Genomic DNA, 18,493 nt, shown 5'->3' with positions numbered 1-18,493 from the left:
GGGTCAGAAAGATAAGAGTTAAGATTGTCACAAGCTTGTAAGAGAAAGGCTAGTATCACCAGCTAAGGAAAATTGGCAGACTTTCTATGAGCCCATGACTGATAACTTTGTGAATGTTTATGTAACCTAAAAATAAGCAAACATTTCTTGTTGATGTCAGTTTATTTGAAAATGCAAAAGGGATTGCTTCCAAAAATTAGCTGTTAAATTAATATTTTTAAGTATGGTATTAATAAACTATGGCCTACCTAGGTATCATAGGTTACATGCATTAAGATAGATCTCTGTGGGCCGGGAGTTTGGCCTAGTGGTAGAGTGCTTGCCTAGCATACACAAAGACCCAGGTTCGATTCCTCGGTACCACATACATAGAAAAAAGCTGGAAGTGGTGCTGAGGCTCAAGTGGTAGAGCTCTAGCCTTGAGAAAGTCCAAGGACAGTGCTCAGGCCCTGAGCTCAAGCCCAGGACTGGCAAAAAAAAAAAAAAAGAAGACAGATTTTTGTAAAAAATACTGTTTGTGGGAAGAATTAAGCTAAAACAATATATATAGGAAATAATTATTTTACCTACACATATATAGAATGTAAACAGAAGCTATAAAATGACTTATTAACGTACTCTAATTTATAACCACAATGAGCTTATTGCAAGTCACTCAATACCATCATTTAATTCCTGACTTTCAGTGGTTAGGAAAATATAATTCTGTAAACATTAGCAGCACCGCACCCTGTGTGGCAGTCAAATGTCTTCAGTTATCTTCACTCAAATCCAAATCTACTCCTATCCAAATTAAGAGAAATAACTACAATTAAAATCCCACTCACTGATATTCCATTGTTCAATACCCAACACAAAAATGGTGACAAAGGTGAAAATCTTTTTCTATATATCATCACAAAAGACCAAATGAGAAAGCCATATATATACATATATAATATATGCTACTATATACTTCAATTAATGCCTAGCTTTAATGTTTTAACAATATATCCTAAAATTGTCCGCATATTTATGTAACAGAGAAAATAAGGGAAATCGTCTCACGTAATTCACAGATTTTGTAGAATCAGAAGGATGTGCTTCAAGAATCTCACGACAAGATTCCTGATGTGAAGTTAAGTACGGGGTATTGGCCAGTGTCTCAATCAGCAGCTCGGAATCTTACATTTCCTTGCTTTTGTGTGATATCTCCTCATAAACAGCAGATAATTAACTCTTAATGTTTCTGTGATTACATTGCACAGCACCAAAATATGGCTATCTGTAATCACATAAGCCTGTTCACTTTCTGCCTCACCGACCTTCATCTCCTGTCTTTCCATCCATCACACTTCAATCATAAAGGGTGAACACTAATGAAGGTCAAAGTCACGCCCTGTCTTGGAATTCCACTCATCTTCAGTTGAGATAAAATAATGAGCTTCCTGGAGCCCAGGGCATAAAGGATCCCATTATGTAATGAGGCCCCTGAGAACCATCTGTTGATGTAGCCAGCAGCAGTGGGGAATCAGCGCTGGCAAACACATAAGACAATTTGGGAATTGGTTTCTAGGCATCTATGTTAGTGCTACAGAAACTGCCGTGCACTGTTAATGAAGCCCAGTAACTGTCTTCACTCAGGGCCAGAAGAGAGTGGAGCATCGCACAGCTTTTCACGTGGGCAGTGACACACTCACGACATGGAACTGGAACTGGCCATCTTTCCCAGGACAAACTTTTGACCTCATTAAGAAAGACAAGAACAGCATATACAGCTGGCTCAGCAACTCTCCTCAACAACCTCTAATGCATCCTTTTAGTCAAAGAGAACTAATCCAAAGCTTTTAGCTTTGGAAGGTATCAGGCTTCTTAAAATCGGTATTATTGGAGACTATTGAAGAAATATATGAAAATAGTACAGAAGTTACGTTATGGCTGCTTTTACTTCTTATGTTAGAGTAGCTATGTGCACATAAACACCAGACTGTGAATACTGGTTCAAGTATAACACATGTCATTATATATACACAAATATCTTAACTTAAAATGTGAGGCATTTCTACTCTGTATACAAATACATATACATGTGAGAAGGAGAAATTTTGCACTGGAGGCCAACTGATACATTACCCTTTCTATAAAAATAATGAATATGGATTCCTTGATTAAGGGAATCCGGTGTCTTCTCATCAAGTATCCTAAGAATAAGCTGAAGCACAATTTAATCTCCATCCAGTTTAGAACAATTACTAGCTTTCTGTCCACTTAAAATTATATTAGAATGACATTATACATTTAACAATGTAAAAATCACTTTGGTTGTAAGGAAGAATAAGGAATGAGTATTGGAGTTAGCATGCAGATATATTCTGAGAAATGTTTCACCTAAAAATAAATAAATCAATAGTAAAAACCAATCTACCGTTGTGGCTATAAACATAGTAGCTTCAGAAATAAGCCAACAAACAAGTGGCCACCAGCAGGCAGGAGAACCCTAAGACACATCCCCTGTCTTTTACATCTATGGGCCTAGGCGAAGCAAAAATGAGGCTATGAAAATGTTTCACCTCCAGCAATGCGTACTAAAAAGAAATGTGCACAGATACACACTATCTTCTTGGAAATAGTAAGCACAGATAAAACTCTGAAAGCTCTGTGCTAAGAGTAAACTAAGGAAAATGTTACAAATCTACGCAGAGACATAGGCACTAAATGTGGCTTAAAAAAAGTTTGAGTCTCTACATAAAAAAAATGCAATCAATAATAAAACTGAACTGATAAATAGGAGTTGTTTCAAAGTATAAGTCATTTCTGCTTTGGAATTTATTGACAAAATTGCTCAATGTCTAGCCTTAATGATTCTATTTAGTGTGATTTTTAAAAATGTCTTATTTTCAAATAGGAAAAATCTAGATGACACTGCTATGTTCGTGTTTGAGCATTTCAGAGTAGACGTACATAAATAAATCACATTTTTGTCACTGCAGTACACAGATTGTCTAGTTCCCCCAAAGTAACACCTTCCTAAACACACACAGTCAGTAGCTTACAGTTCACTTACTAAACACGATATCACTTTTGCAACTTGAATGATAATTAAGGTGAGAAAATTACTGTGAAAGCCTAGATTGAAAATGGATTTAAGAAAACACGAATTTTAGTCCTATTTAACAATGATATTTTTCCCTCTATTTTATGTAAATTTGTACCTTTACCCAATTGATCTGGACAATTTTCTCTGGAGAACTAGCATCACAGACTATAAAATGAATAAAGGAGATGCAAAAACTGTCAATGTTCACTGCCTGCAAAAATAACTGCAAAAGGACAAGCATTCCGAATTGTGAACATTGCACATATGTTATATGACTATAGAGATGAGCTGAATATTTTGGCCATTTTATTATTTCATTCATACTTGTAGTGAGTATAATTTGAAGATTTTTAAATGCAGGTATTTAGATTAGTACAACAAAAATTAAAGTATTAAAGAGGTGGACACAAATACTTGATCATAAGACCTGAGGCAAAAATACGATAACCATAGACATGCCTAATAATCTGACGCAATAAAGGATTTTTACTCAACTGTGAGCGCTCGAATCATCTCAACAACAAACCACAGCCCCTAGTGATAGTTGAAAGCGTTGGAGAACTCTGGCTGAGGGCCCCCTACACCATGCAGAGAGTATGAGTGACGTATGGGTGGCTTTGTAAGAGAAGAAATGCGCGTCAACATAAAATAAGTTCCTTTCCACCTTGCCATAACAACAGCTCGTGTTTTTTCTCTTTTTAGAAGTACAGAAAGCATTTTTCACAGTGCAGCCATGTACAGTGGGTCAACCATGTTAATAAAGCCGTTGTGTACAGAGTGCATCTCAGCCTTCAATCTTAGTCATGAAAAGGTTTGTTGGGGAGAATGGCTGCCAGAGCCGTAGTCCATTCCCTGAGTCTTTCTCCTAAAGCCCAACAGACAAGCATGCGACACAAAGGGGTGGTGGCAAACTGAAGTTACATGTGCATGTTAGAGTCCATGGAATCATAACTAAATTTCTCAGAAATTAGCTGGAATAAACTAGAAGATATGCAACAACGGATTCTTTCTGTCCATTGACAAAGTTGCATTTCTCTGGATTTCCAGAAAATGAAGCATAGGTCGGTATTGTATCCTGGCAGACTGCTAAGATTTCAATGCATTAGTTCACAGTTTCTGACTATCTTCTTCTGGTACCACTTCCAGTATTATCTGTAAGGTTCTGGTTATTCTGTCTATAAAGAAATAAACAAGAGAAATTAAAATGCAGGGAAATCAGAAATGCACAAAAAATAGCAAACGATGAATTCTTTGGAGTTGAAGACTAGAACACACGCCCCCTATTTCAGAGTTCTATCAAGAGGGACTTCATCAGAATAGCACCACTTGTCACTTCCACAACTCCCCAGGAGGGCTTCGGGCTTCTGGGTGAGGATGCATTCATATTTTGTATCAAAAATAAGGACTTTTATTTATGAAACAAGAAACTGAAAACATTTTGAGGCAATCGGATTGAGATTTCAAACATACTTCCCGTTTCGTTGAAAATTGGATGTGCCCTTCTCAATGCAAGGCCAGTAGAACATCAGTAGAACATCCTGGGGCAGCTAACTCTCCGTGGACCAAGGAAGAAATCATCTCAGTTTCCAGGGCCTCCGTAGTCTTACCCATAGGAGGAAAGGCTTCTACAAGCCGTCCCCACACCAACAACGTCTTTTTTTTTCAAGCTCAGTCTTAACTTACTGAATGGGGCTGAGGCTGACAGAAACCGGGATGGAAGAGTCTTCCAGGATGGATGATTTCTGAGGTGAGTTTATCTCAATGGCCCAGAAACTCTGGACCCCTGGTTTCTGAGGACATTCCCGTTTGCCTTCAGTTTCCATAAGACCTCCTCAAATGTGCTCCCAGCCTGTGCAGCCGGAGCTAACCATTCCCTCTGACTGGCTGACTTGCAAGCAGTGCTAAGCATCTCTAGAAAAGGTCTTTTTCATCTTTTGAATCCATGTTCCCCTAGTTCCTTTCCCAAGCACAGGAAGCTTCTTTTTTTTTTTTTGTCTACATTCACTGTAAAAGACCTGGTACCGGGCTGGAAAATTTCAGACTTGGCATAAATAAGTTGTGTCTTGAGAATGTAAGGGAAACCTGGAGGGGAATTAAACCCCTTATAAACACAAAGGGAAACTGCAAAATTATCCTAAAAGAAATAGTCTGGTGGGGATTATAAAATCTGCAAATGATAAAGGAGATGTGGCTTTCTTTAGGCAGACAAGGAGGTAGGACTCCCGATAGCAGATTTAAAGGAACTAAGGAAAGGAGTGGCAAAGGGTGACCCATGGCGGCCATGGTACTCACTAAACACTGGTAGAGAATGAACTCCACAACTTGTGTCATTGTATGGGTGGGGAGAGGAGGGGAAATCGAGAGACACTGAGTGTACTCCTTCCCTGTCCTGTGAAACCGTAACCCCATGTACACCCTTACAATAACCACGAAGTATATTCTTTAAAAAATAACAAGAAGAGAACTTAGAAGTCTGGGAGTGAACAATGTGTGTCTGAGGAATCCGGCACCTCCTCCGTGGACAGAGCCTGTCCGCCCCTCTCCCGCCAGTCTCCCTTCCTCGCCAGCCTCTCCTCTCCACACCAATGCTGAATGAAGCTCCGGGCAAAGCTGTTTCCCTAGATTCCTGCATGCCTGGGCTCCGAATTCTTAGACATTTTCTTCCCCATGTGGGAGCACTGCACCCTTACTACACAAATGGGAAGCCACTTGAAGTGGAAAGGGCATGGTGGGCCATCACTCAGCAGTGCACAGAGGCCCGCCTCTCCCCTGTGTACTGACCAGCCAGCTCTCTCCCCTGTGTACTGACCAGCCAGCTCTCTCCCCTGTGAATTAACCAGCAGTCCTCTCTCCCCTGTGAACTGACCAGCAGTCCTCTCTCCCCTGTGTACTGACCAGCCAGCTCTCTCCACTGTGTACTGACCAGCAGTCCTTGCTCCCCTGTGTACTGACCAGCCAGCTCTCTCCCCTGTGTACTGACCAGCAGCCCTCTCTCCCCTGTGAACTGACCAGCCAGCTCTCTCCCCTGTGTACTGACCAGCAGTCCTCTCTCCCCTGTGAACTGACCAGCCAGCTCTCTCCACTGTGTACTGACCAGCAGTCCTTGCTCCCCTGTGTACTGACCAGCCAGCTCTCTCCCCTGTGTACTGACCAGCAGTCCTCTCTCCCCTGTGAACTGACCAGCCAGCTCTCTCCCCTGTGTACTGACCAGCAGCCCTCTCTCCCCTGTGTACTGACCAGCAGCCCTCTCTCCCCTGTGTACTGACCAGCAGTCCTCTCTCCCCTGTGAACTGACCAGCCAGCTCTCTCCCCTGTGTACTGACCAGCAGTCCTCTCTCCCCTGTGAACTGACCAGCCAGCTCTCTCCCCTGTGTACTGACCAGCAGTCCTCTCTCCCCTGTGTACTGACCAGCCAGCTCTCTCCCCTGTGTACTGACCAGCCAGCTCTCTCCCCTGTGTACTGACCAGCAGTCCTCTCTCCCCTGTGTACTGACCAGCCAGCTCTCTCCACTGTGTACTGACCAGCAGTCCTTGCTCCCCTGTGTACTGACCAGCCAGCTCTCTCTCCCCTGTGTACTGACCAGCAGTCCTTGCTCCCCTGTGTACTGACCAGCCAGCTCTCTCCCCTGAGTACTAACCAGCAGTCCTCTCTCCCCTGTGTACTGACCAGCCAGCTCTCTCCACTGTGTACTGACCAGCAGTCCTTGCTCCCCTGTGTACTGACCAGCCAGCTCTCTCCCCGGTGTACTGACCAGCCAGCTCTCTCCCCTGAGTACTGACCAGCAGCCCTCTCTCCCCTGTGTACTGACCAGCCAGCTCTCTCCCCTGTGTACTGACCAGCAGCCCTCTCTCCCCTGTGTACTGACCAGCCAGCTCTCTCCCCTGTGTACTGACCAGCCAGCTCTCTCCCCTGTGTACTGACCAGCAGTCCTTGCTCCCCTGTGTACTGACCAGCCAGCTCTCTCTCCCCTGTGTACTGACCAGCAGTCCTTGCTCCCCTGTGTACTGACCAGCCAGCTCTCTCCCCTGTGTACTGACCAGCCAGCTCTCTCCCCACTGTGGCAATGACTAGCGGTCCTCTCTTTTCCTCCCTGGGTACAGTGCTGGCCACATTCTCCTTTGGAGTCCAGGGATGGAATAATTTGCCTCTTAGTGGAGCTTCTGGCAGTGACTGATGCTGAAGCTGAGAACCTGTAGGAGGTGAGCAACTTGTCTTTCTAGGTTTTCTTACTCTTCTGGGGTCGTGGTGGAGTCAGCCTCTGGGAAGCTTCCTGCTGTGCAGGAAGACCAAAGACCATGTGGTTTTCCTGTGACAGGGGTACATGAAGTGGTTTTGCTAGGTCCTTTATAGTCAATGGTGACCAAAGGTCATCCACTTTCACATGTATAAAAGTAGAACAATGAAATATGTTGAGATTGCTTTAAAAGGTAGAGGAAAGGAAGGCTGGGGGAGGGGTGGTGAAAATGAGCAGGGGACATTGTGTACATGTGTGGGAAAATCGAAAGGAAACCCTTCATTCAACCAATATACAGTAATAAAAATGTTTAAAAAATAAAGTAGTAAGATAAGATATATAGGCATTGACTAGGACTTTCTAAAACAGATCGCAGTGGCTCAAGAGGTAAGAGCAAGAATTGATATCTGATCAGAAAGCATCTGCAGAGCAGATGAGACAAAACACAGGGTGAGAAGACAGCCTACAAGGTGAGAGCTACTCACTTGACTATTTAATTGTTAGTATTCAATATATGAAGAATTATTTTAATCCAACATCAAAGCACCAATTCATGAATAAATTGGTAAATGAATTCGACAGGTCTCAACAGAAGTACAACAAGTTGCCAGTAAATACACTCAACATCCTTCACTATAAAGGAAACGTAAATCCAAAGGTTTTTCCATGTCATTTCCAGTTAGATCAGCCATCATTAAGACAACGCAGAGTTTGGCTTTCTTTTATGACTTTACTTCCAAAGTAAATTTACTCTGCTTATCTTAAACAAGACAACCAACATTCAACAGCAACTACTGGTAAGGAGGTATGGGGAAAAGGAATCTGCACACCGTTGGTGGGAATGGAAATTTCCCCAGTGAGTGTGGGAATTTCTGATCCTCTGTCAACAGAACTGTTTACAGTTCTATAGGTTGCACTGTAGAACCCTGTCATCACACTCCTGCACATTTACTCCGAGAAACCAGAGGCAGCATGCCCTGCACACCCACGTGTTGTCTCACCCTCGTCACGAAAGCGAGGGGCAGTTAGCCTGTGTGCTTATGACCAGCAGCAAGCACACAGAAAGGCAGCACCCTCGCACAGCCATTGAGAAGAGCAAAGTGCCATTTACAAGAGAATGAGTGAAGCCAGGGTTCATCGTGTTAAATGAAGTAAGCCAGACTCAGGAAAACAAACAGCATTTTTCCTCATGTGTGCATGACAGCCAGCCAGGTGCCGATGGCTCACACCTGTAATCTTAGCTGCACAGAAAGCTGAGACCCAAGTAATCATACTGGAAGCCGGCCTATGGAGGCAAATCTGTGAGAATCTTAAACCTGCCAAGAGGCCAGAAGTGTAGCTGTGGCTTAAGTGGTAGAGGAATATCCTTGAGTTAAAAGGCCAAAGTAGAGCTGAAGGCCCTAAATTCAAGCCTCACTACTGGCAAAATAATAATAATAATAATAATAATAATAATAATAAATGATTGATGTAAAGAAATCCATTTGTTTGCACAATTACTTTTTTTAATTTTTTGCCAGTTCTGGGACTTGAACTCAGGGCCTAAGCACTGTCCTTGGGCTTTCTAAAGACTAGAGCTCTACCACTTCAGCCACAGCAACAATTCTGGCTTTTTATATATATGTGGTACTGAGGAATAGAACCCAGGTCTTTGTGCATGCTAGGCAAGCACTGTACAATTTTTGTTTTGTTTTGTTTTGTTTTAAGAATACCAGGCTGGGATGTAGCTCAGTGGCAAAGTGCTTGCCTCGCAAGTGCAACATCCTGGGTTCAATCCCCAGTGCCAAAAAAGAAAAGCCAAAAAAAAAAAGAATACCATATTTTTTCCTCCAGTGGTGTTTGCACCTGTTCATATACATGATTTCACTTGATCTCCTTAATGCCGGTCATCTGGCTCAGTAAGGTATATAGACAAGCTGAATTAATTGAAAACGCTATGTTTCTTTCTTCAGGAAGTCTGCAGTTGAGCCAGCCACCATTCAGTGAGGGCTCATAAATTCTCTTATCTAGACATGCTGTGGGTTGGGTGTTTCAGGACCCTGTGTTTTAAGCCACAAAAAGAGGTTGCAGTCTTTCTGCTGGTGATGATTTTTGTAGGCAAAGGTTTTTTTTAAGTACCCCAGTCCTCCAAACCCCTCCCTGCACACAAGGGACCCACTTTCAGTCAGCCCTCTATGCTCAGCTATGAGGGGCACTGCCAATAAACAGGCAAGGGATCCACTTGTTAGCCCAGCCCAGTTCCCCAGGCCTTCCTACCTCTACAGGTGGGTGTGCTAGTGGAGCCTCTGCCCCCTTTCCTTGCCTGAGAAGCTCCTGTATCTGTAAATAAGTAAATAATCTAAACAACTAGCCAGAAGAACCAACCGCTGTGTCACAGATGGCAGAGAAAATGTTCTCAACTGTATCTTAAGAGCACATTTTCTTTGTACTCTGGAAATGCTATCACACAAGAAATGGTTCAACACTGGCATCCTGTGGCCAGAGAGAATTATGAGCTCTCAGGAAATCTCTGGTTCTTGGGTTCTGAGCATCCCCAGCTGGCTGACTGTCACCATTTTCTCAAAGCTGTTTGGTCACTCTCTTGTTTCACAGCAATAGCACAGGTAAGCTGTATTTTGATGATTTTCTAAAAACCAATCAACCCACATATGTTAGAGTAGAAAAAAAGTCTGCTAACATAAAAGCTAGTGGATGTTGCCATGCAAAACAAAATGCTGTGAAATCTCAAGCAAGGGCCTGTGTGGGCCAATCGTAGCTGCTCTGTCCCAGGGCTCTGCTCTAGAAAGTAGCGTATCCCGGGGAGAATGGAAGGGCAGCGTCTAGGATGCTAGTGTTTTGTGGGTCTGTATGTGTTTTGTTTGGGCCAAAGGCTAAAAATAGACTTGCTATTGTAGCAATAAATATTATGAAATTTCTTTATCATACTACAAGAATGCTGCCTTCAAGGAAAATCAAACAAAATTACAGAGGATTGTGGCTTTCTGGCTACTCCCTTTCAAGGCGGCCATAAAGAGAGTTACAATAATCAGAGGGTAACGCAGAATGGCCTCGCTCCCTGGTAAGAGTCAATGGCATTGCTGAGAGCTAAATAACCATTCTGGGACTACCCCATTTCTGCTCGTTTCACCAATGGCTGACATTGCGTGTGGGGGCCCTTGGAGATGGTCTAAACATCATTGGAGACAGAAGGATGGAAAGAAAAAAGCAAGAAAGAAAAGAAAACAACTCTAAACTTATCTAAGCATGGAAAGACCAGGAGGAACGAAATGCCACAATTGTTAGGAACTGACCAAGAGTTGATGTGGAGTCCTGTGCAACAGTGGGCGCAGACGTTTGGTCTGGCTGGCTGTGGACAGAAGCGGGGAATGCTTCCTGCCTGGGAAAGGCCAGGGACCCGCTCCATCGTCTGTGCCCTCTCGGGACTCTCCGCTCCATCAGCCTCCACACTCGGTTCTCACAGTCTTCCGGGGTCTTAAGTATGTCTAGACCTGGGCCTTAAAGGCATAATCTCTAACCTATCCTAAACCCTGGAATCAAATCTCCTTAACTTCAAATGTTGTCGAATAAGACTTCATTTCCCGTGCTACACAGGCTCTGCAATGGGTATCCACCACAGAGAACTCTGACTCAAGGTAGTCAATAGAAAGTATGATTTAGTAAGAAACAGAGATCATCTACAAAAGTTGAGGTATTGCTGGGCGTGGTGGCTCACACCTGTAATCTCAGCTACTCAGGAGGCTGAGATCTGAGGATCCCGGTTCATAGCCAGCCAGGGCACTAAAGGGCCTGAGACTCTTATCTCCAATTAACCTCTAGGAAAAAAAAATGGGAAGTGGGGCTTGGCTTAAGGGGTAGGGCAGTAGCCTTGAGCTGAAGTGCTCAGGGACAGTGCCCAGGCCAAGTTCAAGTAACACACACACACACACATTGAGGTGTCAGTGTGGCTGTGTCAGCCTTTAAGACCCGGCTTGCCTACTGACACTCCTTTAGAGTATACGATTAACACCTAGGATGGAAAATCCTGGAGGAAACACTGGGGTATGGTCTAGAATACCAATTAAAAACTAAGGAAGAGAAGTAGCAAGATTGCTTTAAATCACTTTGTGTAACATTCTGCATATGTGACACATTCAAAATATATACACATGTGTATATATTTATATATAAACACACACATGGAGAGATATAGATATAACTTTATATTCTCTTTTGGCTATCATTGTTACCATTTATTAATAATTTCACTATCAGTCTTCTTAGGACATGCTGAACCTTTTACTCCACTGGGGTTTGAACTTGGGGCTTTATGTTTGCAAGGCAATCATCCTACTATATAAATCAGGCCTCGGATCAAGTACTTTAAAATTAAATATAAACCAAAGAAATTCGTGTTCTAAATTCACCACACTCACCAGCAAGCACGTATCTGTTCATCTGACTCTGTTTTATAGATGTAAATTCTGTCTCGTGTGCGGAACATGTACCCAAGTAAGCAAGGGTGCTTACTCACCAGTGAGCTTCCAGCTCATAGCTAACTGGCTGCTAGAGCTGGAACGCAGGAGGCGGTGCATGCTGGGGGAAGGACTCTGGAGAATGAGTCTTGTGTCTCTCTCTCTGCTTCCTGGCTGCCATGAGAGATGCAGTTTGGCTCTGCCAAGTGTTCTACAGGTCAACAGAATCACTGCCAGCCAAGCGTGGACTGAAACCTCTGAAGCCTGAGCCACTAAATGACCTTTCCCAGTTTAAGTCATTCTTACCAGACATTTTGTCATAGCAGTGAAAAAGTACCACAACAGACTTTGAAACCCTGTAGATGTGGGTCCCAAATCCTAGCTGTATGATCTAAAATAAAAATAAAATTGAGACATTCAAAACTAAACTCTGCCTCAAAGCTCTGCCTTGCTCAGAAACGGGCAAAATGAGGCAGGGATGAGGGAACTTCACACCAGGATCTTTCGGACCAAAGACTGATGAGCCAACCGTGCAGAAGAGCGCGGGCCCACAGCAGTGGGCTTTCCACAGAGCAGCCTCAGACGCCACCACCCAACCTACTAAGCTACTGAATGCTCCCCTCCTCATCCGAGCTTCTCACCCAGCTCTGCTGGGCTCCATGTCCTCTCAGAGCCTGCCAAGAGCCTCCATTCTCACCAGTCTCGCTGCAGAAACCAGCAAGCTCCATTCCTTATTGTCAATCTCCCCTTCTCCAGTCTGCCCTCTCAGAGCCCAGGCATGGCCTGCCTGAAATACAAGCTGCCTGCGCCTGCCTTTCAGCTGCCTTCCAGCTCCAACTCCTCCAGTCAGTGCAGCTGGGAAGGGCACACACAAATTCCCCCATGTCAGAACTCAAGATCTCTGAAATAAGGATAATGACATTTTTATTTTACCTCGAGAAGCTCTTGTAAGGTCATACATGCAGAAGTCACACAATACGCTGGGCTATTATTCCTCTCTTTATGGTTTTCCCTGCTATTGTGAGCCTTTGTGAGTCAACACGCCTTTCCGAGTAATATTAGAACCCTGACATTTCAGACATTTCCAGGCTTCTACTCAAGTCCCCAACCCATCTCCCGTCACTCGTCAAGTTATTGTTATCACAGGGAATCACGGGGCTGCACTCTGCTTCCGTAAAAAGTAATTAGGTTCCTATGGGATTCAAAAGAGCAATCGCTTCGTTTATAGAACTGCTGATAAAACTCCTAACAAGTGATTGGAGCCAGGCAAGCCCGGCACCCTGGAGGGGGGTGGCCACCCTGCTTCCTCTCAGCCCCCAGGGCTGGGGAGGAATGGCTCCACCCAGCACCCGTGTTCTGGTGTTACCAGCCCAGGGCACACGTGTCTTCAATGCCGCCATGCTCCCGAGGCCCCAGAAGCTGAACAGTCCTTACCTGATGCTCTTCTAAACCACCCGGGCTTGTTGTCCCAAATGATAAAGAGATAGTAGGCTGGCACGCCAGTGAGCGTGATGAGGAAGCCAATGCCCGTGCTGAACGGGTCCGAATACAGGGAGAGGACGACCATGAAGAGGCAGGTGAAGGAGAACAGAGCCGGGATAAACAGCGGCACCTGGAGGGCACAGACACAGGCCGCTCAGTTCCGCCAGCAGACGTGGGCCCAGGAGCAGGGGCGGGACCGGGGCCACACAGCAGGCTATGCCATGCCTTTAGTCCCCTGAGCTCCTTTTCTGGGACCAGGAGAGCCCCTCAGACAGACTTCCGTAAACTGCATGTCACCGAGGTCTAACCTGTTCTCGAGGCTGGCACAGGTATCTCCCAGGGACCCCTGGACTAGTGAAGTGCCCTTCTCAAAAGATGGGTTTTGTGATCATGATGATTGGAATCCACTCTCCTGTGAAGTCAAGAGAGCCAGCAGCTGGCCAGGCCTTTCGGTGCCCATTGATTTCCTGCCGAGCTTCACAATGAGGACTGACAGGGGTAAAACAGGCCAACTCCCATTCAACCGCTAATAAAGATGCGGCCAGCATCAGGCAATGCATATAATTAGCAGCAACTTCTGACAGCGTGGCTGACAACATTATCTCTGCTATTTCTTAAAAGTGAGGAAACAGTAAAGTCAGACCAACCAGTGAACTTTCACGGCTGCAGGAGATGGGGAGTTTATGCCTCAACCCTCCCAAAGGAAAGGCTACTTCTCTTCTCTACCAAGCAGTGCGCTCTCTCCTTGCTCATTTTCCATAGCATCTGGTTTAGAACCTGGATAAAATGTCTGCCTCTCTCTCCAGCACACCTGTCTACAGGTTGCCCACCTGAAGACAGATAGAAGTTTTCCACCCTTTAAGCATGACGTCATGGGACCCAGTCATGGAAAATCAGCTGACCCATCCTGTATTAAGACTATGTCTTCTCAAAGACATGACATACAATGGTTCAGTCCATCACGTTAAGGAAAAGAACCATACACTGTGTTTTCCAAGTTAAAATAAATCCCATGCCAAGGTGCCTCCTGCCATAGCTCAGCATTCTGTTCCACAGTGTGGTTCCCTGCTCAAGTTATGACAAAGGGTGGACTGGGCATGAGGGGGAAGATTTATGTAAACCCATCCAGACTGCCGGCTTACCTTGAAAGGACGATGCATATCTGGGCGTTTGTACCGAAGATAAATCAACCCAGCAACTGCCAGCCCAATAAAAAGCCACCTGGCAAAACTGAGGAAATTCAAAAGACTGTAGAGGTCTCCAGAAAATAGCATTATTATCGTCAAAGGATGCTGGGGGAGAAGAAGCGAGAAAATCCAAGTTTGATGAGAGACAACACACAATAGCATTGCTACGTTATTATTATTATCATTACTATTATTATTATCTTGCTAAATGATTATCTGAACTGCTAAAATAACATCATGATCAAAACCTAGATTCAACTACCTTCTTTCCAACATTCTGTTCTTAAAATCTTTTTATGTATGTAACAGTGGCAGAAAGCTATCTTCAGTGATGACGCTTTATCCAGGAGGAATCTTCCATGAAGGTATTATATTGTTATTGGTGGTGTTATTTTGTTGCTTGTTTGGTGTTGTTGTTACTTCCTTTTACATTCAAGAGAATAGGGTGTGCTTTCAGAAAATGGAAGACAGGACTCTCACTCGAAAGTTAAAGACGCAATTAGCAAATAACCAATAATAAATGTGAAATGCACAGCCAACTGCAAAACTCAGAGCAATCCCTGCAAAGGTTTTCCAAAGAGCTCTTAGCAGCCCATTCCCAGCGAGCTGTCAATCTGCGGCTCTTTGAAGAGCAAATGCTGCCCTTCTCTTCCTCCACATACACTGCACCCGGTTCTGGGCACGTATGGCCGGGGACAAGCAGGGAGCTCAGAGAAGAGCAGAGCAGGCCAGAGAAGCGGCACCTGCCAAGCACAGATGACTGACAGTGGGATTCAGAGGACAGCTCTTCTCAAGGCTTGGCACCCTCTGTTCCCACAGTGACGTCAGCTCCCAGAGTCCACGCAGAGACCATGGGAACTTAGAACCAAAATGCTTTTTGCAAGGGAACATTCTGAAACAAATGGAACGCACGGGGGAAGCAGATGGTCATTGCACTTCTATGGCGCTCCTGTGGACAGAGTCCAGCGGAGAAGGATGTTACAGAAATCACAGGTCAAAATGGCTATAGCATCACCAATGGGTATTTAAGGACTGTGATTCTTTTGCTTTGAGAATTCTACAACCTCAATTTGTGTTTCAGGTCTTGTCTTTCTTTCCTATAAGTTTGCTCTTAATTATCTTAGTCTTAATCAAAGACTCATCAGACTCTTCGGCTGGCTGGATATCTTTTATTCTTGGACTCATTTTGTGTGAATTTCCTTACAGAGGAACTGTGGTTTGGGGGGCTGAGAGCTCACACCTGTCATCCTAACTACTCAGGAGGCCGAGATCTGAGGATGGTGGTTCAAAGCCAGCCAAAGTAAAAATAAATAAATACATACATAAATGTCAGATTCTTATCTCCAGTGAAGCAGCAAAAAGTCAGAGTGGAGGAGGTGCGTCTCTAGTAGAACACCAGCCTTGAGCCCAAAGCCAAGCGAAAGCCTGAGTTCAAGCCCAACCACACACACACACACACACACACACATCAATCAATCAATCGATCAATCGATCACTGGCGTCTGGGTTTGGGGACAGCGGTTTTAGCTGTACTTTCAGTGGGAAGTCAGAACTTGTGCCCTCTGTGCTTTCCTGGGGGTTCCTGACAGTGAGCGGGCTACACTGTTCTCCTCAGACCTCACAAATCCCACAGAGGTGAAGCACAAGAGACGTCCTCTCTTCCCCCAAATCATGGGATCCACCTGAGAAGCCCTGCCGAGTCAACACCCCACGCCTCCCCGCGCACATGGGCTTTCACCCCCCGTGCCCATGCGTTACCAGGACGATCACAGCTGGCAGAGGCGTGTGCTTCCGGACGTGAATCATGGAGAGGATCTCTGGAAGGTGACCCTCTCGAGAGGCGACGTAGAAGAGCCTGATGGGAGAGAGAGAGAGGGAGGGAGGGAGAGAGAGAGAGGGGTGATGGGGATGGTGACATGGGTCACTTCAGAGGGAAAACCAGGATTCCCAGAGAAAAGTGAGCGCCTTTGTCACTTCGAACAGCTTGCGTTTCTGAGCTGATTAATCGGGTGACATTTTTCAGACACAGTGGAGAATATTACGAAGAAGTCTACCTTCAGGATACACAAAATCCACAAACTCATTTTCTCTTAAGGAGAAACAACTGCAGCCTTTGAGTCAGCACACTGTTGCTTGCATGTCCAGTTGAACACACAGACACAGACAGACAGACACACACACACACACACACACACGCCTAGCATTCATTAACAACCTGATTAGATTAAAATCTTATAATGAAACAAAGAAGATGCATCATACAAAACAAAGGGACACAGGATAGTATTTTCTGACCTGTGATGTCTCTCACTTCACTCTTTTGTAAAGACAAAAGATCTTATCACTAGAAATAAAATGCTGGTGTTAGACTATGGACATGCTATTAAGTTTTTTATTTTTTATAAAAGGCCACGTCCTCAGTAGGCTATGTGTGGATGAGCAGCGCCCTCTCCTGGTCAGAATCCAACATGCACCCACCACAAACCTGCATGGCCCTTTAAAAACAACAGGTTTGGAGGCCTGGTTGCTTTTCTTTTCAAAGTTCTCCTTATCACATCCAATCTCAAACACAGAAATGTGTTTCTGGAAATAGGTGAACTCGCTCACCTGGAGACAGCAAACACACCGCCGTTCATAGAACCAAAGCAGGAGAGGGCAACAAAGATGGGAACTGCTAATGAGAAATTCCCCAGCAACCGCTCCGAAAAGGTCTAGGGAAAGAAAAGACCAGGTGAATTAATGCCTTTCCCGAAAATGGAATATATATATATATATATATATATATATATATTATGAAAGCATTTTAGTCAAACGTGCTCTATGACTTCCTCTTAGCCTGGTGGAGCGTGTGTGTCTTATCACCCTCTTTGTGGTTAGGGTCAGCCTGCATGCCCGGAATCAGAGGCGAATTATTCACCAGGGCCGGCCTGAGAGCAGAGCCATGGGCGAAGGTCAACCCAAGGCTCCCCTGTGCCCTGACCTTTCCTGAATCTGGGGCGGCGCTGCCACCCATACCCTCGCTGACTCTGATAATAGGAAAAGCTCCATTTGAGAGAGTTCTATTGCAGAGGATAGACAATCTTCTGCACAAAAGCTTCTCTGCTATCTGTAAAGCCCACTCCCCCACACCATTTTTTAGAACAAAACCAGGCTATACATTGAGAAGTAGTATTTATTCAATCAGCAATCCAACTAAAAAGATTACACTGGCTAAATGACTGTTGAGGGAATCACTTCCCAGGCCTGTCCCCGGGCTTCCTTCCCTCATTTTCAGTAAAAAGTCAGAAACAGAAACATAAATGCAGATGCAACCAGCCACAAAAGAAAGCATGAATAAAATTCCAAAATGTTCCCAATATGGCATGTAGGATACTGAATATTTCCCATAAAGGATGCATTCCCCCCTCAAAAAAAAAACAGGAATTTTTCTTAAATTTCCCTTGGTGCATCTACTGCTCTGCAATCAGTCACACTGTGCCCCCAAAGTCTGTCCTGTCCTTTCACGAGGGGGAGGCAAGAGGAACTAACGTCAATATGCATTCTGCATCTGCCTGATACGATAGGAAGACCAGCTTGCATCATGTTTCCTTTCAGGAGAGTGGACTCAGACCCAGGTTCGTGCAAAATGACCTACTTTCTTCCCTATGGATGCTGCCGACAGGAGCAAGACTGTTGTAAAAGGAAGTGCCACTCGCTAATGAGGATGTCACTAAAATTTTAATTCTGCAAGCCTTCATTGTTGTGGGTTGACGAGTGCATCCTCGCTTACAAGCAACAAAATCAAAGTCTCTGTCAGAATAGCACTCCTCTCACACACACGACCTTTGGGGATCAAGATGGCCCTAGGGTCATCTAAATTTTGAGAATGTTGGAGGATGAGATGAGCCTGCTTCTTAGAGAGGTAAACATGTACATTTGCATTTTTAATATTCTGGGACACATTACAGCGGCAACATCTGTCTCACTTTTAATCACCTAGTATTTCCCAGATTTATTAATATCCCAAGGCGAGTATTCCAAGAATATGCTAGGAAAAAAAATATCATCATAGTTAACCTGAAA

At 44.5% G+C, this 18,493-nt stretch overlaps 1 protein-coding gene across 1 annotated transcript in view; it reads right to left on the bottom strand.

Moving 5' to 3' along the window:
• Positions 1–3,877: 3,877 nt before the first annotated feature.
• Slc7a11 (solute carrier family 7 member 11) overlaps positions 3,878–18,493 on the bottom strand; it is a 58,480-nt gene continuing 43,864 nt past the window's right edge. The window contains exons 8-12 of the mRNA XM_090356945.1: positions 17,039–17,142; positions 16,190–16,286; positions 14,387–14,536; positions 13,197–13,374; positions 3,878–4,251 (exon numbers count right to left, since the gene is read on the bottom strand). Coding sequence (XP_090213071.1) covers positions 4,184–4,251; positions 13,197–13,374; positions 14,387–14,536; positions 16,190–16,286; positions 17,039–17,142 — 597 coding nt within the window. The 3' untranslated portion in view covers positions 3,878–4,183. The remainder of the gene's footprint in view (positions 4,252–13,196; positions 13,375–14,386; positions 14,537–16,189; positions 16,287–17,038; positions 17,143–18,493) is intronic.

This window comes from Megascapheus bottae, chromosome 23 (assembly GCF_031878675.1).
Source record: "Megascapheus bottae isolate mThoBot1 chromosome 23, mThoBot2.hap1, whole genome shotgun sequence".
Lineage (NCBI taxonomy): Eukaryota > Metazoa > Chordata > Mammalia > Rodentia > Geomyidae > Megascapheus > Megascapheus bottae.
This window is presented reverse-complemented; position numbering and strand designations above follow the sequence as displayed.